At 47.2% G+C, this 26185-nt stretch overlaps 1 protein-coding gene across 10 annotated transcripts in view; it reads right to left on the bottom strand.

Annotated features, from left to right (window-relative positions):
- The window catches only part of magi1b (membrane associated guanylate kinase, WW and PDZ domain containing 1b), a 211425-nt gene that overhangs the window by 18242 nt on the left and 166998 nt on the right, over positions 1–26185 (bottom strand). For 5 of the 10 annotated variants that reach the window (XM_029674813.2, XM_029674845.2, XM_065000254.1 and 2 more), the window contains 7 exons: positions 22770–22827; positions 20788–20891; positions 18990–19109; positions 17291–17476; positions 16316–16948; positions 4984–5015; positions 1319–1565 (listed from right to left, as the gene is read on the bottom strand). In XM_029674813.2, coding sequence (XP_029530673.2) covers positions 1319–1565; positions 4984–5015; positions 16316–16948; positions 17291–17476; positions 18990–19109; positions 20788–20891; positions 22770–22827 — 1380 coding nt within the window. Of the gene's footprint in view, positions 1–1318; positions 1566–4983; positions 5016–16315; positions 16949–17290; positions 17477–18989; positions 19110–19797; positions 20761–20787; positions 20892–22769; positions 22828–26185 lie in introns of those variants that run through there. The other 5 variants (XM_029674836.2, XM_065000262.1, XM_029674829.2 and 2 more) reach the window with 4 other exon arrangements.

The following is a 26185-nucleotide window of genomic DNA, read 5'->3' as shown; positions in this document are numbered from 1 at the left end:
GACCTCCACAACTAAATCCACTAAGAGCCAGCAGGGAGTGAGGGAGAAGGGCAAGAGGCCAGCTTGGCTGAAATCTGTTCCAGAGTCAACAGAAGAGCTCACAGTGTTTGGCTAGCCCTCTTCCTACCACACTGGGAACTCAGGGTATGGCCGAGATGAGCATGGCACAGGCTAACCGTCTCAATCTTCTCGTTCACAAGGGCCCCACAGCTAGGCACTTGGCAGCTTATCAGATCGATACAGCAGCTCAACTTCTAAACCACTGGCTAGGAACAGATCCATACTAAACAAAGATTATTCAATCTGCCCAGCTCAGACTGACTCTGGAGAACAAGCAGATTAACTTCCCATCTCCTCTTCCTGATCTGAAGAAAGAGTGGCTAGTATCCACTATCCAGCTAGCACCACCAAAATGGCATCTGAGCAAATATCAAGCTTGGGCAGACTTCGAAACTTATCCAACCTGCATTGCTCAGGTTTGGAAAAGGGTGGTCATCAAATGGTGCGTTTATAGCCTCAGCTCTCCCAGGCTTTGATTTCAGAATCTATCAGGTAAACATGTCATCACAACGGTAATGAAGTCCTATTTCCTCAGGACAGGGATGTACAAGTGCTGAATAAGGCTGAGTTGACTAAACAATCCCCTATTCTTCTTCCTTGTTTCTTTAGAATTCTAGAATTGCTCTCCCCTATCCTCTCTCACTTGAGGAGATAGCCAACTTTGTCGGTACCGTACCCAGTTCCTCTCCCTTTAGGGCCTCTAAATAATGAAACCTTGATGAAAGCAGGAGCACCAGAGAAATGATTAGACCTTGAACACTCTGGACTCTCCAATACTCAAGAGGGCGACTGACAGCGGTTGAGAGATATTCCTGTTAATTGGGGAGACTTGCACCCGTTAGCCTCACCAGACTACCAGGGAAATATTAGACCGCCACCACCACCGCAAATTATATCCACATTTCTCTGGAGCTGTGTTCTAAAGAGTAGCGTAGAGGTAAACTTGGCACAGTCCGTTCCAGAGAGCACACTATTTACTGATAATAACACCCATGGTCAAGGTTAAACAGATCAGGAGTGTGATTAGCATCACCAACTCTCCTTAGAGGCTGTTGTTATCACTCTTCCTCCAACTGCCACAATGCGCTTCAAACAGTCCACACCCCTAACCCACCAAGTTAACACCCACTCTAAGTCAATATACAAAAGACGACAGGATACTATTAGGCAATATGTCTTGGGTCACCAGCCCCGGACTGCAATACCAACCCAGAGGACAGAGGGCGCACCCGAGCCAACACCAAAAGTAAATACTTACGCCTACTTTCATACATGCTCCTGGACTGGGCCCAGATCTTGAAGGGGTCCGGTTTCCTCTGGATGGTTCCGTCTGCCTGAGGGTCCTGGGGAGGCAGGCCGGGCAGGGGCTGGGAGGGGGGTGGGGGGGCGGCGCTCTCGCTGAATGGGGTGGCCAGGGATGGGTGCACAGGGGAGTCAGTGTGGGTACTCCGGTGGCTGGACACACTGTGCACAGAACTGTTCTGACTGTCCTTCCTCGCTAACTGCTGCATAAGGAAGAGGGAGAGGGAATAGAAGGAGTAAGACAGGGAGAGAAAGGTGGAGGGGGAGAAGGATGGTCAGAAAGAGAGATATAGCATAAGAAGGAGAGATAGAAAGAGTAGGAGAAAGTGGTAAAGATAAATAAATACGTATTACAGAAGTCAGTCAAAATACATATGTTTTAATCAAGGCCAGTGATGTCAACCAGAAACACATTCTCTAACAATACCCAAGGCATAATCAAGAAGATTTGTTCATGAGATTTATTTTTGGGAAAGTGAAGAATTCAGTCAAAAATCCTAACAGAAAAGAAACTGAGCTCGGCTGACTAGAGTATAGTCTATTCCTTTTGTTCAACACAGAGCTGAATACATTAATGGCAGACCCTATCCCCCAATGCATGAGGAGACATTCAGAGACATACAGTAACAGTGAGAAGGGTGTTTAACTGAAGAGCGATGTAATATCATTTCAGCAAGCCATGACACCCACAATCTCAGATTGTTCGGAATTTGTTCCTGTAGTTAGAAACAGGTAAGATTGGCATTCCTGAAACATTATTTTGTTGAAATGTCATTTGATTTTGAAGAACTAAGCTAATTGATTGCACCCAAATTGATAGGATTCAGATAATATTCAATAAATAAAGTACCCAACATCCGGTTTGGATCACTGCTGAAAGGTGTGGTTTGGATCACTGCTGAAAGGTGTGGTTTGGATCACTGCTGAAAGGTGTGGTTTGGATCACTGATGAAAGGTGTGGTTTGGATCACTGCTGAAAGGTGTGGTTTGGATCACTGCTGAAAGGTGTGGTTTGGATCACTGCTGAAAGGTGTGGTTTGGATCACTGATGAAAGGTGTGGTTTGGATCACTGATGAAAGGTGTGGTTTGGATCACTGCTGAAAGGTGTGGTTTGGATCACTGCTGAAAGGTGTGGTTTGGATCACTGCTGAAAGGTGTGGTTTGGATCACTGCTGAAAGGTGTGGTTTGGATCACTGCTGAAAGGTGTGGTTTGGATCACTGCTGAAAGGTGTGGTTTGGATCACTGCTGAAAGGTGTGGTTTGGATCACTGATGAAAGGTGTGGTTTGGATCACTGATGAAAGGTGTGGTTTGGATCACTGATGAAAGGTGTGGTTTGGATCACTGCTGAAAGGTGTGGTTTGGATCACTGCTGAAAGGTGTGGTTTGGATCACTGATGAAAGGTGTGGTTTGGATCACTGCTGAAAGGTGTGGTTTGGATCACTGCTGAAAGGTGTGGTTTGGATCACTGATGAAAGGTGTGGTTTGATCACTGATGAAAGGTGTGGTTTGGATCACTGATGAAAGGTGTGGTTTGCTGATGAAAGGTGTGGTTTGGATCACTGCTGAAAGGTGTGGTTTGGATCACTGCTGAAAGGTGTGGTTTGGATCACTGCTGGTGTGGTTTGGATCACTGCTGAAAGGTGTGGTTTGGATCACTGCTGAAAGGTGTGGTTTGGATCACTGCTGAAAGGTGTGGTTTGGATCACTGCTGAAAGGTGTGGTTTGGATCACTGCTTCTTCATATTATGTGAATCTGGTGATGTCTTTTTCCCCAAAGGTCATTGAAATTGCTTGCATTATTTACCATAAAGAAGTTTGGAAGTAACATATTTGACCACTAGATTCCACAGTTCTTGCTATATCGCAACATTCTTTTATTCATTTTGCTGGGCTCTTCAATGTTTACGAAATAGATAATTTCCTGTGCAACTTCGGGTAGAAAATTCAAGCCAGTCCTCCATGTCTGTGCTTGCTTATTGATGCACTTGTTTTAAATTGTGCAGGGCTCATTTGTAAAAGAGTCTCAATATGACTTCCCTTTCAAAATAAAAGTCAATAAAAAGCCAATTCAGTTTGTCCTTCTCTTAGCAACCCAACCCAACTCTCCTTGAACAGTCCATTAAGTGGCAGCTCTCAGAGGGCTAACCATATGGTGCAATTCGCATATGAAGACTTTTCCTACAAGCCCAAAACATTGATGCAGAAATGAGCTTGTGACTGAAATGTTGTAACCATACACAAAGGGGTTGTTTCTTGGACACAGATTAAGCGTAAAAACAAACTGAATTTGTTCTTACGCAGACTGAATTGCTTTAATGGAGGATTTAAATTGTGAAGGTGACCACACAATGTATTTTCATCATGAGCCAACTCTATAGGTTTTCTACCTGTTACCAAAGGAAAACTGAGAAAATAGTGAGGCGGTAAAGTAGGAACGGGGGCATCTAGTGGTCAAAACATGCTACTTTCACACTACTTTATGGTAAACAATGCAAGCGACTTCAATTACACATTTCTCTGTACAGGGCAAAAAAAACATAACCAGATTCACACGGAATACGTTACATAGCATGAAGAAGCAATAATCCAAACATTGAGAACTGATACTGTATTCTGGTTGTCGGGGCGGGATTGGTATGGGGGGTCTGTAGGTGGCTTTTGATTTTTTTTTAAAGATATAAAAAAAATGATGTCTTTCACATTGGTAGGAAGAAGTTTGGTCAACATAAGATGTTGGGTGAATATTTATTGAATTTTAATTTAATCCTATAAATTAAAATTGCCAATTTGAGTGCAATCAATTAACCTAATTTCTCAGAGATGTAATTATATTTCAGCAAAAATAATTAAGTAATGCTAATAGCATCTGTTCGTTATTTACAGAAGAGATTTGAGAAGAATCTGAGCTGGTGGGTGTGGAAATCCTTTTCTTGTGCTTTTTGAGGTGGAACGACCCGGAAGGGAGAATACATCTAGGAGGGGAAAACACAGAAGCACAAATCCACCCCCCATTCTTCCCACATACAACAGAGAGAGAGCACACAGGCAGCATCTCCCCCAAGAGATCGGCTACAGGGAGAGGGTAACACAGACTGACAGTGGTCCAGTCTCTAGCAATCACATGACTTCTCCATACTCTCTACATTGGGGCCAGAAATAGAAGCTAAGAAGAGCTGGACCACTCTCAGAAATCAACCCTACACTTGGACCACAAGCTTGGAATGCTTTTTCCAAGGCTGGCCTAATTTACTCATCGATTTACCTAGACTTCATTAAGCCAGGAGAACATGGCATAGATAATGAAACAATTATCCATGAGCAGGCCTGCTCTGCCTACCAATGGGTCAACATAATCAACCAGTGCAGCATTATCATCCAGCAAAAAAACAGTTTCACCCAACACAACATTATTCCGACCCAGCACACACGTCTTTAAAGCTCTCATCAGGACCAAAACACAGCGGGAGTCCTGATAGAGAAAATCCCTCGCTGCTCTGGGATGCTCTACACACCAACCAACATTAGCACTCCACACAGGAGAGTGGAGAGAGGGATGGATGGAGGAGAATGGAAGGGAGATGTGGATGGGGGAGGTATAGATATTTTTGGCACTCACCAGCTTTGGGCTCTTCTTTGCAGGAGCCACCCCTGGGAAGCAATATCCAGATCACCACAGAGAGAGAAAAAAAGAAAGAAAGAGAAAGAAAAAAAACGTTAACGACACACAATAATATTTCACCTTCCCCACAGGTAAAAGATGAAGAACAAAACCCCAGCGTGGAGCAGACGGGGGACTCCAAACAGGGACTCCAGAGGTGGAGCAGCGCTAGCCTGCTCGTCTCTGCTTGAGTTATCTTCTCCCTCTCTTTCTCTGGCTCGTTCCCTCGCATCCACCCTCCCGCGCACCGCGTTAAAGGGGGCAGCGCGATCTATCTGCATTAGCACGGCGGCTGACTGCTGCAGCAGAAGAGGGGCCAACCCCGAGGGCTAACCAAGCGCTCCGCTCGCTAGACCCTGCCTAACCCACTGCCAGAGAGAAGGAAAGAGTGTGTGTGTATATGTGTGTGTGAGAGAGACAGACAGAGGGGTAGAAAGAGCGAGAGAGGGGCAGCTCTGAGCTAACTCTGCTATCGTTCCCATGGAGAAGGACTCCAAGATACTGAACATTAAATGGTAGGCAACCATCAGTTCCCCTCTTACTGAGACCATCTTTCTGCGTCCGTTCAGCACGCCGCTCGGCTGTGGAAGGCTCCAGCATCTAGAGGCAGTCACACCGCTCTTCTCCCGTCTCGAGCTCTAGCGCTGGCTTTTTTCTCCCTCTCCTCTTTTTCACCCTCCCCCTCATCTCTCCATCTCGCTTTTCCCCCTCACCACCCCCCCCCCCTCCACCCACACGCTAGTAAACATACGTGCACACAGACATGCGCACACTCCGCTCTTTCCATCCCGCTCTCATCAATCGGAGGCAGGCTCTGACAGGCAGGGCCTGCATTAGCATAAATAATATGTTCATACATTAATAGAGTCCCACACTGGCAGGAATATGATTAGAGCCTCCAACATGAACACAAACAGAGAGTAATAGGAGACTAAAATGAAAACATAGCCTAGATCTGTGTGGGCGTGTGTATAATGGTATTCAGCAGCATAAAGAAGAGAACGAGTAAAACATACATGTATTGTATTCAGTGTGTAAGAGCATTTGTACATGCAGACAGGATTGGATGGGGTGAAGTGTCTATCTCTGATCCTGACAAAACAGGGCCAGTTTGTGTGTAAATCCTTTAGGGAGATCTGGGGGATTGAGCTGGATTAGGCAGTTCTTTATGGCTCTTATCCCCTCAACATCTATATTCAATGGCCACTGTAATGTGGTCCACAGTCCAGCTACCTCAGAGAATGTTCCCCTCTCCATCACTGCTCATCTCAACAAATCTCTTCACTCCCCTAATCCCTCTCTCTTCTCCCCTACCTGCTCCCTTCCACTATAGCGCTCTCCTCTTCTCCCCTACCTGCTCCCTTCCACTATAGCGCTCTCCTCTTCTCCCCTACCTGTTCCCTTCCACTATAGCGCTCTCCTCTTCTCCCCTACCTGCTCCCTTCCACTATAGCGCTCTCCTCTTCTCCCCTACCTGTTCCCTTCCACTATAGCGCTCTCCTCTTCTCCCCTACCTGCTCCCTTCCACTATAGCGCTCTCATCTTCTACCCTACCTGTTCCCTTCCACTATAGCGCTCTCCTCTTCTCCCCTACCTGCTCCCTTTCACTATAGCGCTCTCCTCTTCTCCCCTACCTGTTCCCTTCCACTATAGCGCTCTCCTCTTCTCCCCTACCTGCTCCCTTCCACTATAGCGCTCTCCTCTTCTCCCCTACCTGTTCACTTCCACTATAGCGCTATCCTCTTCTCCCCTACCTGTTCCCTTCCAACATAGCGCTCTCCTCTTCTCCCCTACCTGCTCCCTTCCACTATAGCGTGCTCCTCTTCTCCCCTACCTGCTCCCTTCCACTATAGCGCTCTCCTCTTCTCCCCTACCTGTTCCCTTCCACTATAGCGCTCTCCTCTTCTCCCCTACCTGCTCCCTTCCACTATAGCGCTCTCCTCTTCTCCCCTACCTGCTCCCTTCCACTATAGCGCTCTCCTCTTCTCCCCTACCTGCTCCCTTCCACTATAGCGCTCTCCTCTTCTCCCCTACCTGCTCCCTTCCACTATAGCGCTCTCCTCTTCTCCCCTACATGCTCCCTTCCACTATAGCGCTCTCCTCTTCTCCCCTACGTGTTCCCTTCCAACATAGCGCTCTCCTCTTCTCCCCTACCTGCTCCCTTCCACTATAGCGTGCTCCTCTTCTCCCCTACCTGCTCCCTTCCACTATAGCGCTCTCCTCTTCTCCCCTACCTGTTCCCTTCCACTATAGCGCTCTCCTCTTCTCCCCTACCTGCTCCCTTCCACTATAGCGCTCTCCTCTTCTCCCCTACCTGCTCCCTTCCACTATAGCGCTCTCCTCTTCTCCCCTACCTGCTCCCTTCCACTATAGCGCTCTCCTCTTCTCCCCTACCTGCTCCCTTCCACTATAGCGCTCTCCTCTTCTCCCCTACATGCTCCCTTCCACTATAGCGCTCTCCTCTTCTCCCCTACCTGCTCCCTTCCACTATAGCGCTCTCCTCTTCTCCCCTACCTGCTCCCTTCCACTATAGCGCTCTCCTCTTCTCCCCTACCTGCTCCCTTCCACTATAGCGCTCTCCTCTTCTCCCCTACCTGCTCCCTTCCACTATAGCGTGCTCCTCTTCTCCTCTACCTGCTCCCTTCCACTATAGCGCTCTCCTCTTCTCCCCTACCTGTTCACTTCCACTATAGCGCTCTCCTCTTCTCCCCTACCTGTTCCCTTCCACTATAGCGCTCTCCTCTTCTCCCCTACCTGCTCCCTTCCACTATAGCGCTCTCCTCTTCTTTCAGCAATTGTTATTGTCTTGGCATACCACAGCCACGCCCTACTCCACTCACCCTGAACACCATTTGACCAGCCCAGCCTCTGTGTGTTTGTGTCAGTCTCTTCTTGACTATCCTGTTTACTACGTGTCTAATCTGCCTCTGCAGTATGTTGCACGACTCCACACTGGCTACTCTGGGTGGCCATTAAACCCTCAATATACTCTGCAGCAGAGCAAGCCTCTCCATCTCACCTTCCCTCAACCTTCCCCCACTGTACCCACGCTAAGCTCTCATCACCTCCCCAAACTTTCCTTCTCATCCTCTCTCAGCCCCTTCTCTTCTTTTCACTCCTCTCCTAACCTTCCCTCCACAGCCCTCCTCGCTCTTCTCCTCAAACGAGTCACACTACCATTTATGGTACCACACAGCTCTCTAAAAACACCAGAGGATTGGGAGAAGGGGAACTGTACAGTTCCTCAGAGAGCAGCACTGAGTTTTAACAGACCTTTAGAATCATTATCAAATGTAGAGGCATCTGCCCCTCCCAGGATTCAGACAAAGTGACAGTGCCAGAGACAGGTTAGGGGTGTCCTAAACGTGCTAGCTAGTAGCTACTTCACTTCTCACTCCGCTTCAGGGGTAGGGTGGTGCTGCTGGGCATGTGCAGAGCCCTGGATCCACCGGTGTTCTTATCGATGCAGCTTACAGCATCATCCACCCTCCATCTTTTAATTACACACAGGGGGACTAGCATGGCTGGTTCTCACACTGATGGACTGCGCAGGAGAGAGAAAACACAGGCTTGAGCCAGCCTTCTTTTCAAACTCAAAACACACTACTGAACATATCTGTCACATGGATTTAGGTGACTGATCAGAGCAATGGTTGTTTTCATCTGAAAACAGCATACCTTCTATTTATACACTACCGCAATATGTGATTTATTCATTTGCCATTTTTGGTGATGCCATCATGCCACTTCAGTTGAAATCCTCCGCCACTGCCCTCACGTAGGCTGTAGCGGTCACTAGGTTGCTCGGTCCACAGAGAGAGGCCGCAGGTCAGTCTGAGAGGGCGCTGGCCACAGCGGCTGCTAAACGGAGGCTATTACTGAGGCGATTATGATGTCCGGCGGGGTGGGAGGGGGTACACTCGGCCCACGTCTCGGCCCCCCCCTCCTCCATCTGGCCTCAGATGGATGGCTTCCGACAGCCCAGCCCATCTGTCACAACGGCGACCGCAACAGGCGCACAGGGGACTGACAGATGGTCTCTTGGCAACGGTTGCCTCGGCAGGCCGGTCCAGGCTATTTCACAGTACAGACTGAGCCACATGTCATCAATGTACAAATAGGCTGTCACGGACGTGACTGAGACGACCAATGCAGATGTTTATTTACCCGGGGTAGCGAATGTATAGAAGATGGGATTGAAAGTGACATGTGTGCACCCCAGTCCTGTGACATGGAAAAGGTGACCAGGACAAGGTGCAGTCGTTAGCAACCTCAGCTTTGAATCATACAGCCGCAGTGAAGAGAAAAGCATCCAGGCCTGGAGCGATGCAAGTTGTCCATGTTTTGTCTATGAGAGGCTTATGCAGTGGATTACGATGCTGGGCAGAAATGACAATTGGGAGCAGTTCCTTTTTGTCTGTCCCGTCTCTCTGGGCAGAGAGAACAGGATGAGGGGTGACCCACTCCCTCACTCTAATCTCAGATGTATATACTGTATTCTATTCTACTGTATTTCAGTCAATGCCACGCCGACATTGATCGATCTTTTACTTTTAGATGTGTGTGTGTTGTTGTGAATTGTTAGATACTGTTGGAGCTAGGAACACAAGCATTTCGCTACACCCACAATAACATCTGCTAAATATGTGTATGTGACCAATACAATTTGATTTGATAGAGGAAAGCCCCACTGCAGAGTGCTGCAGAGTATTGTCATGGAAACAAAGGAATGAGGAGATGGCTGAGATGTATGACCCCCAGGCATGAAGAGAAGGGGGAGGAGGTAGGAGGGGAGGTGGACTCACCTTGTCCTTGTTTCGCCTGTGACTCTGGCTCATACACAAACGAAGCCTGTCGCCCAAAAGTGCAGGGGCAGAATCTGGAGGCCAAGCTGCTGGCACTCTATTCCTCGATCATTGGATCACTATACAATTTCTCTGCAATGCCATTGGTTATCAGCGTTGAATGTGAAGTCAGCAACATGTTGTGCAACAACGCATGCTTTCAGCCCTTACATGGCGCCGTAAGGCAGCCTAAGATCTTTGTAGATGTTCGGCATCACCATCATCAAACCATCATCTAACACAGTTTAACAGTCTGAAATGGCTGATCTAATGAGGGAGTCCTGCTCAATGTCTATAACAATGTCATCCTGTCCTTTGTTTTGTTATGTGTTAAGTGTGTAACCTACACAAGTCCAGTAGGCTAGGCCTACTATTTTATGTTCATACATTTTTTTTAAACCATTTATTTAACAGGACCACAATGGAAATTCGTGTTATCCTCTAGGATTTTATATGCGTTATCACATGTGGTTGTATTGCGTTTTAAATGGGCAAATAAAGCTACACTATACAGTATATAAAAATGTATGTGGACACCCCTTCAAATGAATTGATTTGGCTATTTCAGCCACACCCGTTAATGACAGGTGTATAATAAAATGACAGGTGTGTAATTGAGCAGACAGCCATGCAATCTCCATAGACAAACATCGGCAGTAGAATGGCCTTACTGAAGAGCTCAGACACTTTCAACGTGGCACCGTCATAGGACCTTTCCAAAAAGTCAGTTTGTCTGCCCTGCTAGAGCTGCCCCGGTCAACTGTAAGTGCTGTTATTGTGAAGTGGAAATGTCTAGGAGCAACAACGGCTTAGCCACAAAGTGGTAGGCCACACAAGCTCACAGAATGGGCCCGGCGAGTGCTGAAGCACGTACAAATCATCCTTCCTCGGTTACAGCACTCACTATTGAGTTCCAAACTGCCTCTGGAAGCAAAATCAACACAATAACTGTTTGTCGGGAGCTTCATGAAATTGGTTTACATGGCCGTGCAGCCGCACACAAGCCTAAGATCACCATGTGCAATGCCAAACTTCAGCTGGAGTGGTGTAAAGCTGGCCGCCATTGGACTCTGGAGCAGTGGAAACGTGTTCCGAATCACGTTTCACCATCTGGCAGTCCAACAGGCGATTCTGGGTTTGGCGGATGCCAGGAGAACGAATGCATAGTGCCAACTGTAAAGTTTGGCGGAGGAAGAATAATGGTCTGGGGCTGTTTTTCATGGGTTGGGCTAGGTCCAGTGAAGGGAAATCTTAATGCTATATCATACATTGACATTCTAGATGATTCTGTGCTTCCAACATTGTGGAAACAGCTTGGGGAAGGCCCTTTCCTGTTTCAGCATGACAATGCCCCCGTGCACAAAGCGAGGTCCATCAAGAAATGGTTTGTCGAGATCGGTGTGGAAGAACTTGACTGGCCTGCACAAACCCTGACCTCAACCCCATCAAACATCTTTGGGATGAATAGGAATGCTGACCACTCAACATCAGTGCCCGACCTCAATAATGCTCAATAAGTCCGCAAAGAAATATTACAACATCTAGTGGAAAGCCTTCCCAGCTGAGTGAATGCTGTTGTAGCGGCAAAGGGGGGACCAACTCCATATTACTGCCAATGATTTTGGAATGAGACGTTCGACAAGCAGGTGTCCACATACTTCTGGTCATGTAATGTATCTATCTACTTTAAATCAATTCCTTTTGTCTCTGGGTGGGTGTGTTCGTGTCTCTGTTAGCAGCAGAACATCTAGAGCAGGGTGGAGATAAGCGACGTCTCCTTCCTAGCAGCACTCTGGTTTCACTTCTACAACAACCCAACACAGCAGAAACAACCATCTTACACTGTGCTCTGTCTGAGAGGGAACGTCGATCACACTCCACAGCACTTAAAGCTCCCCGTGAAGACACAGAGGAAAGAGAAATATTAGCTAGAATATTACACTTGTTGGACATTGGCTTAGAGACCTTCGAACCCACTGCAGGTGTAGATTGGTCATTTCGCTTCAGCCCACTGGCAGAAAGCAGCAGTGTAGTGGATGGATAGGTTATTATCAGACTGGCACACATCCTCACTCGCCATGTCAGTCTCTAACCCGGTTCATCCTCCCTCCATCCCTCACTCCGCTCCTGGGGAATGAGGAGTGCAAGGGCCCAGCCCCGCCGGGAACAACCCTGTCACCTCTGATGGATGTCTCAGAAGATGAACAGATCGACAGGGGTGTCGCTGTGCCACTCTTTCATCATCCTCCTCCCGCCTCTGACATCCTCTCTCCTTCCTCCCCTCCTCGGAGGTGGTTGAGAGGCCGAGCCTGTGTTGTATGCATCTACTGTATTGCCTAACAAACAAGTGAATGGATACCTTTAAAGCACAGGAATGGGACTGACTTGGAGTTATCTGGGTGGATAATGAGGGAGGCTGTGGCGCTACAGAGAGCTAGCCTCGCGCTCAGGTGTTCTCCACACAATGGCTCTGCATGGAACACAACCGATGCTGGCTGCACCACCTCTCCCATCCCCGTAGACCACGGACACTTACACCCATTCATTCATAGGCGCACTTCAAGCAAATTCACGGGAAGTGCGTGTCTTTAGGGGCTAGAATGAATTATGTCAGTGTCATAATCAGAATGTTTCAGCAGGAAGGCGGAGAGAAAAGGAGCACATTAGGCAGCATAATGAGACAAATGGAGGGATGGGCATCATAATGGATTCCTTGATGGAAGGTATTAATCACACCTCCTGGCTCGAGAAGACAACAGGATGCAGAACAGCAAAAGACGGGAGACACACCCACACAGGACCTTTGCTGTGTCATATACACATGGTTCAGTATGGAGACTTATGCAGTGTCCACCATCACCAGTGAGAAAGAGGAGGATGAGAAGAATCCAGTGAGAATCTAGTGTTGTGCTGGGGAGCCAGTCAGCTTACTCCAAGAGAGGGGAGAGGAGCACTGTTGCATACACAGGCCTTAATGAGCTCAGTACACTGTACGCACCGAGAACCCGCGGGATTGGACCGGACGCTCGGGTGGGAATCTGTACACACTGGAAGGGAGGATGGGAAAGGAGGAGGCGGATAGTGAGGGGCAGATCTCTGCCAATTAGAGTTATCCTCTGGCTCCCTGTCAAAGGCTTGTAATTGGCTGTGTGGACTGACTGGTGACACTCATGCCCAGAGAGAGAGAGAGAGAGAGAGAAATAGAGCAAGCGAGAAGGCAAGAGAGGGAGAGAGGCGATGCTGATATCAGACCCCCCAATTAGCAGCCAGGCCTGAGGAGCGCAGAGCAGAGAGTAATTAATCCTGCTGTCTGCGTGGGGCAGGCAAAATCTTAGCTGTCTGATCCACACACACACAACCCCAGAGCAGAGCTCAGACTGAGCAATGATCACTGAGAGAACAGAGCTTTATGACATGTAGCACCCACTGAGAGAACAGAGCTCAATATGAGACGAATGAAGTATGTGAACCATAGAGAAAGAGAATTGTTAATATTTGTACTACATACATGACACTCATGAGTCAATAGGTTCACCACATGTTTTCAAGGTAACTTGCAGAAGCATTCCTCTATTGAGTAGTCCTCTGCTTTCCAGAGAGTAGTGGCCCACTCTGTACAGAGCCACAGTATGTCTCTGCTTTCCAGAGAGTAGTGGCCCACTGTACAGAGCCACAGTATGTCTCTGCTTTCCAGAGAGTAGTGGCGCACTCTGTACAGAGCCACAGTATGTCTCTGCTTTCCAGAGAGTAGTGGCAGCACTCTGTACAGAGCCACAGTATGTCTCTGCTTTCCAGAGAGTAGTGGCGCACTCTGTACAGAGCCACAGTATGTCTCTGCTTTCCAGAGAGTAGTGGCGCAATCTGTACAGAGCCACAGTATGTCTCTGCTTTCCAGAGAGTAGTGGCGCACTCTGTACAGAGCCACAGTATGTCTCTGCTTTCCAGAGAGTAGTGGCGCACTCTGTACAGAGCCACAGTATGTCTCTGCTTTCCAGAGAGTAGTGGCACACTCTGTACAGAGCCACAGTATGTCTCTGCTTTCCAGAGAGTAGTGGCTAGTGGCACAGTCTGTACAGAGCCACAGTATGTCTCTGCTTTCCAGAGAGTAGTGGCCCACTGTACAGAGCCACAGTATGTCTCTGCTTTCCAGAGAGTAGTGGCACACTCTGTACAGAGCCACAGTATGTCTCTGCTTTCCAGAGAGTAGTGGCACAGTCTGTACAGAGCCACAGTATGTCTCTGCTTTCCAGAGAGTAGTGGCACACTCTGTACAGAGCCACAGTATGTCTCTGCTTTCCAGAGAGTAGTGGCACACTCTGTACAGAGCCACAGTATGTCTCTGCTTTCCAGAGAGTAGTGGCCCACTCTGTACAGAGCCACAGTATGTCTCTGCTTTCCAGAGAGTAGTGGCGCACTCTGTACAGAGCCACAGTATGTCTCTGCTTTCCAGAGAGTAGTGGCGCACTCTGTACAGAGCCACAGTATGTCTCTGCTTTCCAGAGAGTAGTGGCGCACTCTGTACAGAGCCACAGTATGTCTCTGCTTTCCAGAGAGTAGTGGCGCACTCTGTACAGAGCCACAGTATGTCTCTGCTTTCCAGAGAGTAGTGGCGCACTCTGTACAGAGCCACAGTATGTCTCTGCTTTCCAGAGAGTAGTGGCGCACTCTGTACAGAGCCACAGTATGTCTCTGCTTTCCAGAGAGTAGTGGCACACTCTGTACAGAGCCACAGTATGTCTCTGCTTTCCAGAGAGTAGTGGCGCACTCTGTACAGAGCCACAGTATGTCTCTGCTTTCCAGAGAGTAGTGGCCCACTCTGTACAGAGCCACAGTATGTCTCTGCTTTCCAGAGAGTAGTGGCACACTCTGTACAGAGCCACAGTATGTCTCTGCTTTGCTCTAAAGACATAGACAGCAGCAGTAAAAAGTGGTTTCATATCAGCTCCGTCTTCCACCCCATGACACATTGAGGAATGAATGATCCTCTCTAACCGTCTCGCCCACCCTTCTCTCCACTCTCTGGTCCAGGGAGTCTCTGTTAAACGCACAAACATTTTGTTTTATTGACAATCCATAAAAAGCGGACCATTATGGCTGTAGCGTTTTACGGGCTTGTACACAACCCCCTCAGACTAATGGTGGCCATTAATAAAGCAGGACAGGGAGAGGAACGGAGCCATTTGTGATAGCAGAGCAGCCAGTCAAAGTCCAGTTCCGTTCCTCAACACTCAGCATTACAGGACGGATGTTCAGGTCCTTCAATTCCACAAATTAATCATTCACAGAGAACTTCCAATGCCAGTTCAGACCGCTCTGTCTCAGTGAAAACTTTCCAATTACATGTCTCTCTCAGTGTGAGTCAGGGCTCTTTGTGGAGGTGTGTTCTGGGTAGTGGGTACTGTCTGTCTGGGGATTCGAGTGAGACCAAAATTCAATCATCCCCCTCATACACAGTCTTCTCTTCAGCTCTTTTATGAGACCGTTTCTCCAATCACACACCTAGTCAAAATCCTGTCCCGAGTTCTCACTCGACACAGACAGTCGAATCTGCACGCTCGCTTGCACAAACACAAATGCTCATGGACACAAGCTAGGATGGAGAAAAAAAAAATGAGACACCACAATTGTATCTCAATAATGTAACTTTCTCTTTTGTGTTGTTTTAGGGATAACCTATCCTTAAGAGTCAATTGACGCACCGGTGCATCAATCGAAGTGTCATAATAAAATAATACCCATTAAAATCTGTCAGTATAAGCTATGTCGCCCTTCCGCGTCTGCGGTGGGAGGTGGCCGAGCTACAGCGGTGTTTATCAGACCATGGAGACATCCCGAAAATCAGTCTTCTCAAAAAACGTTCATAGCGTCCGAACGGTTTGGCCTATAAACTACTCTATGGAGAGACTCTCACGATGGTGTTTTCCGTTTTGCTCTACCAACCCCATATGTGTCAAGGGACTCATCTGAAATAAGTCGGTAATGCTGATGTGCCACCTTCTGCCTGTAGCGTCCGAAGCGTTTGAGCTACAACGGTGTCTGGTGTAAACCGGCTACGAGACAGTTTGCTCTATGGCCAAAATGTGTGTGTGTGTGAGACTGGGACTGAAGGTAACCCATACAAACGAATGGAAGTATAGAGGTAGTTTTGTGCCAACAAAAATAAGGGGTTAAATATGTGTAAATAAAACAAACATATTTCCTGATCTCCTAGACTTCATAACCTTATTTGTCGTGGCTAATTGAGGTAAGACAGTAATTCTTCTCATAGATTATGCATGTATGAACTACACATTGACACATTCAACCCAAAGTTCCGGAGCGTGACATTAACCCTTATCCAACCAAAATATGTTTTCTCCAGATTCCTGAAAATGGAGACGGAGAGAAGAGGCGGGACAAAGCTTGCCAACCAGAACTCAAAACTTGGCCGGTTTATTGTGTCTTACCTCCACCTCTCTGCACCAGCATGGTGACCTCACTTCCTTTGGGGCACTTGCTGAGCAGGTCCACCACCTGGTTGTGGCTCATGCTCTGGACGTTCCTCTTGTTCACCTCCACAATAATGTCCCCCTCCTTCAGGCCCCTGCAGCGGGGGTAGTCTACGATCTGTTTGACCCTCTGTCCTCCCCCTGCAGGGCTGTCTGCGATGGTGAACCCAAAGCCTTTGTCTCCCTTCTCCATGTGCACTGTGATCAGCTCCGGCTGCGTCGCTATGGACGACGCCAGCGTCACAGAGTCGCTGGGGTAACTGTGCGAGCCGTTGGACGCCACCTCGGCAGAGGAGGGACTGTGGGGTCCTGACTCTCTCATCCCATTAACGGGGCCTCCGGTCTGGCTGCCGTGGCTGGACGGAGAGTCGTAGCTCTCCTGGCCGTTGATGATGATAGGCTCCTTGTCCACGATGGCCACGGAGGTCACCAAGCTAGTGTTGGGGTCGTCTGGGTCAAAGGGCAGGGGGTAGCCGCGGCACAGCTCCAGGTTGACGATGGAGCCGATCTGGATGGATTGGAAGACCTTCACCACCTGAGCGTGGGTGTAGCCCAGCACGCACGTGTCATTGACACTCACGATCACGTCACCTAGGGAAAGAGAAGGTGAAATTAATGTTGGATAATTAGCTCCATGTCACAAACTGAAATCATGGAAGTAACACTGGAACTGTATATTGCTCAATTAGAACACCTACACTACACTATTACACCTACACTACACTACTACACCTACACTACACTATTACACCTACACTACACTACTACACCATTCAGTGGTCACCCACCAGGAGAGCACCAGCTTCAGTTCATCAACCAACCTTGATAAGTCAACTGTTTTTAGTGCAGGGTTGGAACAGAAGCCTCTGTAGCTCTCAAAGAGTTGGTGACCACCTCTTAATAATGACACGGAACAACAGAGCGGAGGCCCACCTGTCTCCATCTTGCCGTCGATGGCAGCAGGTCCATCCAGAACCAGACTCTTGATCTGTAGGAACTCATCAGGCTCGTCACCCCCGACGACGGTGAAGCCGAACCCTCGGTGGCTCTTCCTTAGTTTGGTGTTGATAAAGGTTCCCTTCAGCTCCGCCGGGTTCCGCGTGAAGAAGGGCTTCCCTCCTGGGGAACACACACACCTTTCATAAGAACCCGTTGATCTCATGTGCTCTGCTAGCCAAAGGAGGAGGGGTTACTTTAAACAGTCTTGGCTCTGGATCAGTGAGTGCTCTAGAAGAGATGTGTTGGTTTGATGGGCTCCATTAATCATAAAGGGACTGATTAAGATCGATAGATTAATTAGGCTAAGAGGGATTCCAAGAGCTAGGGGGCAGCAGCCTGTTTGTGCCTGAGAATAGGGGTAATCCGATGGGTAAATCCCCCAGACCTAGCCCCAGTCCCAGTCTGTGGGGGCTGCTATCCCCTATAGAGTGCTACACTATTGGGTAAAACCCAGGGTTTTATCTGGGTCTGGCAGCATGGTTAGATGAGTAGTAAAATAATATTCACTGTCAATTCTAAAAGTGTACGATTACACTGTGGTACAGTTCTATATACACGGCAGCCATCAGTTTAAAATAGCTTTTCAAGGCTTGACACTAGGATGGGAAGGAAGTGTGTGTTTGTGAGTGTGTGTGCGGGGTTAATGTCAGACTAATTCCCAGTGATATAAAAACAGATGTTTCTAAGCTTATGCGTAATAGCCTGGCGTGCCACCAAGACTGCCAGTGTATAGAGACCAAGACAGTGTATAGAGACCAAGACAGTGTATAGAGGACCAAGGCAGCACTGATCTCTCTCTACTCTGGTACACTCTGGAGTCTAGACATGGAGTTGGCAGACTCATATAGCTTAGTCAAATGGACACCCGAGTCAGTCTTATGAAATAAGAACTGCTAGAGTCTGGCGTCTGTAATCTAGATCCAAGCCCTCGGTCTCTCCTACTATGACTGGTTCCAGTCATGCTGTCAGTTGGACAAATGTTCACAGAGTTTATATGAGAGATGGAGTGGGATATTCAGAGTTTATTGAAGTGATATATTGACTGTGGAAGGAAGCGGGTGGAATGAAAAGGGAGACATTAAAGCAGGGAAGATGGCCGCGAGGGATTGGAGAGTGACTAACAAACTGCAGATGCTACACTTACATGGCGGAGGAGTACAGCTTATGCATACAATGAAAAATGTATTACCCTTGGAGTTAGCCAGTGTCCTTGTGTTTGCCTTGAAATAATTCAAGACAGAAGAGGCAGACCAATGCAGTAATATTGAGGAGTTAAATTTTTATTTTATTTTATTTATTTATTTATTTTTTACAAAAGAGAATTAGGTCTAGGAATTTGAAAGCAGGGTGACTTAAAAGAGCTGGGTAAAAAGAGAGATTTGTGTGGTGGAATCTCAAGGCCTTGAGTTGCTTTGGGCAGCGCCAGTCAGGGGCCTGAGCTTACAGAGATGGAGAAAGACAGAGAGTGTGAGTGAGTGTGAGTCAGAGAGGCGAACGAGAGCGAGAGGAGTGAGAGAGGAGAGCGAGAGAGTGAGGCACGTGATGAGGGAACACATCCACAATGTCGCAAACAGAAATTGACCAATAACCTCACAAAACTATATTATTATATATTGACCAGGCCAGGACTCACGTTTTGGCCCGATGAGGGGCGGCAGTGGGGGTCTGGCTTGGGTGTCCCTGTAGGTCTCCTGGTGGTTGGCGGTATAGCTGGCCAGGGGGGCACCAGCCATGGTAGCATCCTCTATCCATTCTGGAACAGCAAAGGGCACACTTCCTGTCTCTGGTGTCTGTACAGTTACGGTGATCCTTATGGTTCACCACAATGGGTGGCTTGAAAACTACTGTACTGCATTGAGCCACAATGGCTGCCGATTAAAGTAATACAATCTCTGATCGATCAAAATGGCAGCCTCACTTTGTAGTGTATTGGAGGCTTAAGTCTTCATTAATATTCTCAGCATCAAGATTCAATCAATGAAAGAGTAAAAGTCATAGATCTGGAGCGTAAAGAGATATTAAGCTTAAAGGAGAAAAAGTCAGCAGGTAGGTAATGAAGTCAGAAGCACATTTAGCTGAGTGAACAGAGCGGGGACCAATAGGCAGGTTCCTAGTGGTGTGACCTGCATGAAGACAGGAAACGTGGAGGACATTCTACATACTGGATGTAAGGAAGTGTCTGGACAGTGATGCTGAACTTTTTTCATTTCTCTCTATTTCAGCAAACTGCTGGACGGACAGAGACAAATGTAAACTGTTTGCATCACTGTTCAAAGACATACATAGCGTACTGTGTAGACTAAAGAGACCTAAAGCATATGTCCTGAAATGCTTTTCACTAGGAGAACAAGACCCAGAAATATTATAACTATCATATTGTGATACATTTTCATTGCTGTAACAGACTTTTAATGCATTATTGTCAAACCAAAAAAACTTACCTAGACCTGTAGACTTAAAAAATCATTCATATTAGCACAATACTTTGGAGAGAGTATCAGTAACACTTAAAACATTGCCAAATTAATAAAAAAAGACCTATTTTCAAGGCCATTAAAATAAATCATAGGTATGCCTTTATGGTTTCTCGATAGCAAATCATAAAGAGAAGAGAGCAGGGCAGAAAGAGAAGAGAAGAGAGCAGGGCAGAAAGAGAAGAGAAGAGAGCGGGGCAGAAAGAGAAGAGAGAGCGGGGCAGAAAGAGAAGAGAAGAGAGCGGGGCAGAAAGAGAAGAGAGCGGGGCAGAAAGAGAAGAGAAGAGAGCGGGGCAGAAAGAGAAGAGAAGAGAGCGGGGCAGAAAGAGAAGAGAGCGGGGCAGAAAGAGAAGAGAGCGGGGAAGAAAGAGAAGAGAAGAGAGCAGGGCAGAAAGAGAAGAGAGCAGGGCAGAAAGAGAAGAGAGCAGGGCAGAAAGAGAAGATAAGAGAGCAGGGCAGAAAGAGAAGAGAAGAGAGCAGGGCAGAAAGAGAAGAGAAGAGAGCAGGGCAGAAAGAGAAGAGAAGAGAGCAGGGCAGAGAAGAGAAGAGAGCAGGGCAGAAAGAGAAGAGAAGAGAGCAGGGCAGAAAGAGAAGAGAAGAGAGCAGGGCAGAAAGAGAAGAGAAGAGAGCGGGGCAGAAAGAGAAGAGAAGAGAGCAGGGCAGAAAGAGAAGAGAAGAGAGCGGGGCAGAAAGAGAAGAGAAGAGAGCAGGGCAGAAAGAGAAGAGAAGAGAGCAGGGCAGAAAGAGAAGAGAAGAGAGCGGGGCAGAAAGAGAAGAGAAGAGAGCGGGGCAGAAAGAGAAGAGAAGAGAGCGGGGCAGAAAGAGAAGAGAAGAGAGCAGGGCAGAAAGAGAAGAGAGCAGGGCAGAAAGAGAAGAGAGCAGGGCAGAAAGAGAGACAGACACAATCACAGACATGGAGAAAGAAAGAAATGACGCCCGGCGGGGCTGGAAACGAACCTCGGATGTAGCGCTCACCTTCTGGTGGCTGCTGTTGCTCGAGCTGCTTCCGTCGCTTAGCTTCCTGTATAGGGTTCTCATACTGGGTCTTCCTGTTGATGTGACTGAGAGAGGGAGGAAGAGACAGAGAGATGGAGGACAAAGGCACAGGAACGTAGAAAGATAATTAATTGGAGTCAGCAAAAGAAAAAAAAGAACAAGGGGGATGATGACAGGAAATACACGTGTATGAGAGAAAGAAGAATAGAAGTGAGTCAAAAAAGGTGAGGCAAGGGATGGAGAGGGAGAAAGAGATACAGAGAGACAGTAGTGAGGGATGGAGAGGGAGATACAGAGAGGCAGTAGTGAGGGATGGAGAGGGAGATACAGAGATGCAGTAGTGAGGGATAGAGAGGGAGATACAGAGAGGCAGTAGTGAGGGATGGAGAGGGAGAAAGAGATACAGAGAGACAGTAGTGATGGATGGAGAGGGAGAAAGAGATACAGAGAGACAGTAGTGAGGGATGGAGAGGGAGATACAGAGAGGCAGTAGTGATGGATGGAGAGGGAGAAAGAGATACAGAGAGGCAGTAAGTGAGGGATGGAGAGGGAGATACAGAGAGGCAGTAGTGAGGGATGGAGAGGGAGAAAGAGATACAGAGAGGCAGTAACTGAGGGATGGAGATACAGAGGAGATGAGGGATGGAGAGAGGCAGTAGTGAGGGATGGAGAGGGAGAAAGAGATACAGAGAGGCAGTAACTGAGGGATGGAGAGGGAGATACAGAGAGACAGTAGTGAGGGATGGAGAGGGAGATACAGAGAGGCAGTAGTGAGGGATGGAGAGGGAGAAAGAGATACAGAGAGACAGTAGTGAGGGATGGAGAGGGAGATACAGAGAGGCAGTAGTGAGGGATGGAGAGGGAGAAAGAGATACAGAGAGACAGTAGTGAGGGATGAGAGGGAGATACAGAGAGGCAGTAGTGAGGGATGGAGAGGGAGATACAGAGGCAGTAGTGAGGGATGGAGAGGGAGAAAGAGATACAGAGAGGCAGTAACTGAGGGATGGAGAGGGAGATACAGAGAGGCAGTAGTGAGGGATGGAGAGGGAGAAAGAGATACAGAGAGGCAGTAACTGAGGGATGGAGAGGGAGATACAGAGAGGCAGTAGTGAGGGATGGAGAGGGAGAAAGAGATACAGAGAGGCAGTAACTGAGGGATGGAGAGGGAGATACAGAGAGGCAGTAGTGAGGGATGGAGAGGGAGAAAGAGATACAGAGAGGCAGTAACTGAGGGATGGAGAGGGAGAAAGAGATAGAGAGGCAGTAGCGAGGGAGTTAACACAACACACAATTAGAAAAAAAAGTCTCTGGTGGCCAATGCTCCAGGAGCCAGGGCTTAAGTCAGGGAAGTCAAGTCTGGTACAGACAGTGCTCTGTCGGAGCCGACGAGACAGAGACGATGAGGCCTGAATATCAACCGCATCACACAATCACAAAAGAACACTGCTTCAGGAGGTTAACAACACCACCAAAACACGTCATACCACACACCCAGTAGGGAATTAGGAGAGCAGTACACCGCACCGTAAGGAAATTACACTTCAAACAGTACAGAAACATGCTGGGAAATTATGCAGTAAACAGGAAAAGAATAGGAATAATATATATTGAAAAATCTCAGACAAAAAAATAACTGTGCCCCTGCCTCTAAGGTATTGCTTTGAACAACATCAAAACATATGAATGCATTCATATTAATGCACAGGCCCAAGGGTCTCCCACTAGATGAGAAATTACATGTTTCTAAATGATCATGACAGCAACAAATGGCCTATTTTTACAATAACAGACTAGACCAAAATAACAGCCGTCTGGTATACTTCATTTGATGTTGTTCTGCATATTCTGGGCCACTGCCCAGTGTCAAATGCTTCTGAATGTACAGTACAGTGAGGTAGTGAGACATGCAACAGATACATCCGGAGGTGTGTGTCACTACTTACTCCACATAGTAAAGCCCGTAGACTGGGTCCTCTATTTTCTCCCAGCCTGTTGGCAGCTCTGGATGGGACATAGAGAGAGGTGGAAAAGGCAGGATGTTAGAGATGATGTCGTAAAGACCTTTTCCTTCCACACACGGCCTGTCAGTCACCTGGGAGTGAACAACACTAGAGAGGCTGTCTGGACCTGGCTCCTGGCAGGACACGGCTGACATTTAACACATCAGATAAAGAACTACAGGGGGGGCTTTGACCAATCACGATCAACCCCGCGCACAGATGGAGAAGAGGAGCTGGTGGTAAGGGGGTGGCGGTCTAAATGTGGACAGGGTTTCAATTGTGGTTTGCAGTTTAAAAATGTCACGGTGAAGAAATGTTTTCTTATTGTTCATGGCAGTAAGGGAATCTGACGTATAACGCGACTGACACCCTTGAAGTAGGTGTGTATAGAATGGTATTCAATGTTGTCCTTGATTGGTTTACCACTGTCTATGTCACATGGCATTGGAGACCGTCACCAACTGGATGTCCTTGATCCTGTATTACTCACTGTGGTCGAATTCATTAAGGATGCATTCTACCCAAGAAGCCTTTCTTTCAGACACACACACACACACGTTTATCTGCCCTGACATCAATGCTGAGTGTGGCCTGACAACACAGCCAAAAATCAGGACTGACTGGATCTAGACATGGACGACTCAGCTGTAAAGGCTGCTACATTGATACAGTCTCAGTATGTCTCAGTATACAGTGTGATTAAAACATCGGAGACAGAGCTAGCTACTAGCTACTGTACTAATGGCTATGAAGGCAGCAGGTAGCCTAACGGTTAGAGCATCGGGCCAGTAACCGAAAGGTCGCCGGTTTGAATCCCCGGGACGACTAAGTGAAAATTCTGTTGATGTTCCCTTGAGCAAGGCACTTAACCCTAATTGCTCATGTAAGTCCAGTGTCTGCTAATTGACTAAAATGCTAAATGTATAGAGACATGTCAGAGGGCTGTAATTGGTTACAAACAGATGTCTGTGACTGATTGACTCTGCTGGCATTATCCCCAGTTACCCCAGTCTGTATTCTAACGAGTGGTGTACACTCACTACCCCTCAACCAGCTTTAGTGGATGTGGAGGCAAGGAATTAAGGGGGTGGTGTGTTCGGATCGTTCACAATACACAGACTAGGGTTTCTTTTTTTCTCAGATGTTCTGCAGGGAAACAGTCAACCTTGAGCCAGTAGCACCTGACTGTGAAGTCTAATCACTCACCTTATTTCACACCAGAGTGGCTGTATTCCTGAAAGAGATCTGTCTGTGTGATATTATCTCTAGACGCCAGAGCCCTCATGTCACGACTGGCCTTGCTGATACGGAGTGGCTGCAGTGGGACGAATGTGACACGTATCCAAAAGAGCTCCCCGCTCCACGTTCCCCGGTCAACGCCCATGCACACTCCAGCTCAAGGGGGACTCGGGTGACAAATTGCCTATTAAACGGTTTGCATCTCATTCGGTCTTCCTGACTATTTGATTTCTCCTGAGCGAGGGGTTACACAACCGGGGCCATACATCTGCTGTCCTATACACAACTGGAGTAATTGCCTTTTTCTCCATGTATCGGATTTCACAATCGATACATATTGACTGTGTTCATCCAATCTGAGCAGTGGTATGAATAAGGGATGCTGCTGTTCACAACATGGAGGAGAACATCTCAGAGGCAAAACACTGGTCTAGGATCAGCTTACCCTCACTTACCTCAGACCTAACCTTAAACCAGGGGTGCACGACTCCTTAATGAATTGATCAACTGATATCACTGATTGACCTGGTATTGCACACACCTGGTTCCCCAGTCTAAATCAATCTCTGGGCTCTATTTTCGGCTGGCTGCTGAGGGGCAATAGTCAAACGCACCTTAGTTTGCAATTTCGTCATGTAAAAACTGGTGCACTGGCATTGTCCACCCTTTGCACCAGGTTCGGCAATTTACCTGTCTAACATCAGCTTGCTGGCGCTGAGGTGTGGAAATATTATAGGTGTGTACTTAAAAAAGTGCGCCAGTATGCCAATTTCAGTCATCGCAACTAGGGATACTTAAGACCGACCAAAAGATGGTCTTAACGTAAAGCAATTGGTTGTGGAATAGATTTTTCCAGCGGAGGCGCACACACACTAGCCTTATGTACGTCACCAATGTTTTATTAAAGGCCCATTGCAGTTCAAATGGTTTTATATTTCATATTGTACAACAGCTGATGGAACTAACACTGCAAATGTGTGAAAAAAATATGATCAGTGTTATTTCCTGATAGTTGCTGGGTGAGAATTCAATCTACACAAGATCTTCTAATCAGTTGGTCTGCATGGGCGTCATCACCATGCGGTAAGTTGATTGGTTAATAGACCAATAACAAAGAGAGTTCCAAACCTCCCTGCCAACAACATCTAGACCACTCTCAGGAAATCCTAGCAAAATTGTTGCTTGAGAAATAGTTGACTAAAAAGCTACCTTTTCCCATTTGAATGGAAACCTGTTACGATAGTGTACTTGTTACCCAGAAAGGATTTAATATTGATATGAAAACAGCTGCATTGGGCCTTTAAACATGATTTTTGTCCAGCTTCAGTGAAAAGTTTGGACTCAGCCTTTTTAGGAATATCAAGTTATTTAAAAAGACTGCTTATTGTTTTTAGTTGATCATTTTGTCAAAAAAACGCATCTCCTACTTTCGTTCAGTCAAATCGCGTGAATTCTGATCATTGTCTGTGGCGCTGAATCTGCTTGTAGGATATATTTGCCTGTTTGTTCACCTTTCACGTGGCAAAGTCACTACTGGCCACATCAACAGTGATGGTAGGATCTATCAATCCATCTATCTATATTTTGGAGCAGTATAATGGTGAGTGGACATTCCAGATTTTTCTTTATTTTGGATCTTTTTCCAGCTTTTGAGAAAAGTTTGGATGCGCGTAAAACCCTCCATAGTCTACGCGGTCTTAGGCATAATATTATATGAGCACGGGGAGCAATTATGGTGCCTGTAACTGTATTTAGACAGCCTTTTTAGGTCTTATCAATAGGAAATGTAATGTTGGTTATTGACGACGTTTGGTATGTCCAAGACTCAGATGATGCATTTTACAGTAGTCCTCTATCAGTGTGAATACTATGTTAACAATATATTTCCACATTGAAAACATACAATCACTTAGAACAATGTAGACTGCAAACATGTTCAACATATTGAGCAAATATGGGATAAGGCTGATATGACTTTATTTAGTTTCTGTCGGCTATTTAACAAACTAGGCTAGAACAGACTAACATTGGAATTGGCGTTTGATGACAACATAATACATAAAAGACTGTACATTCACAACTTGAAGCAACCACATATTTACCACGGAGCACATTCTGAA

The sequence above is a fragment of the Oncorhynchus nerka genome, linkage group LG2, assembly GCF_034236695.1.
Source record: "Oncorhynchus nerka isolate Pitt River linkage group LG2, Oner_Uvic_2.0, whole genome shotgun sequence".
NCBI classification, from domain to species: Eukaryota; Metazoa; Chordata; class Actinopteri; order Salmoniformes; family Salmonidae; genus Oncorhynchus; species Oncorhynchus nerka.
Note: the sequence above shows the minus strand (reverse complement) of the source record. Positions and strands in the feature narration are given on the sequence as shown.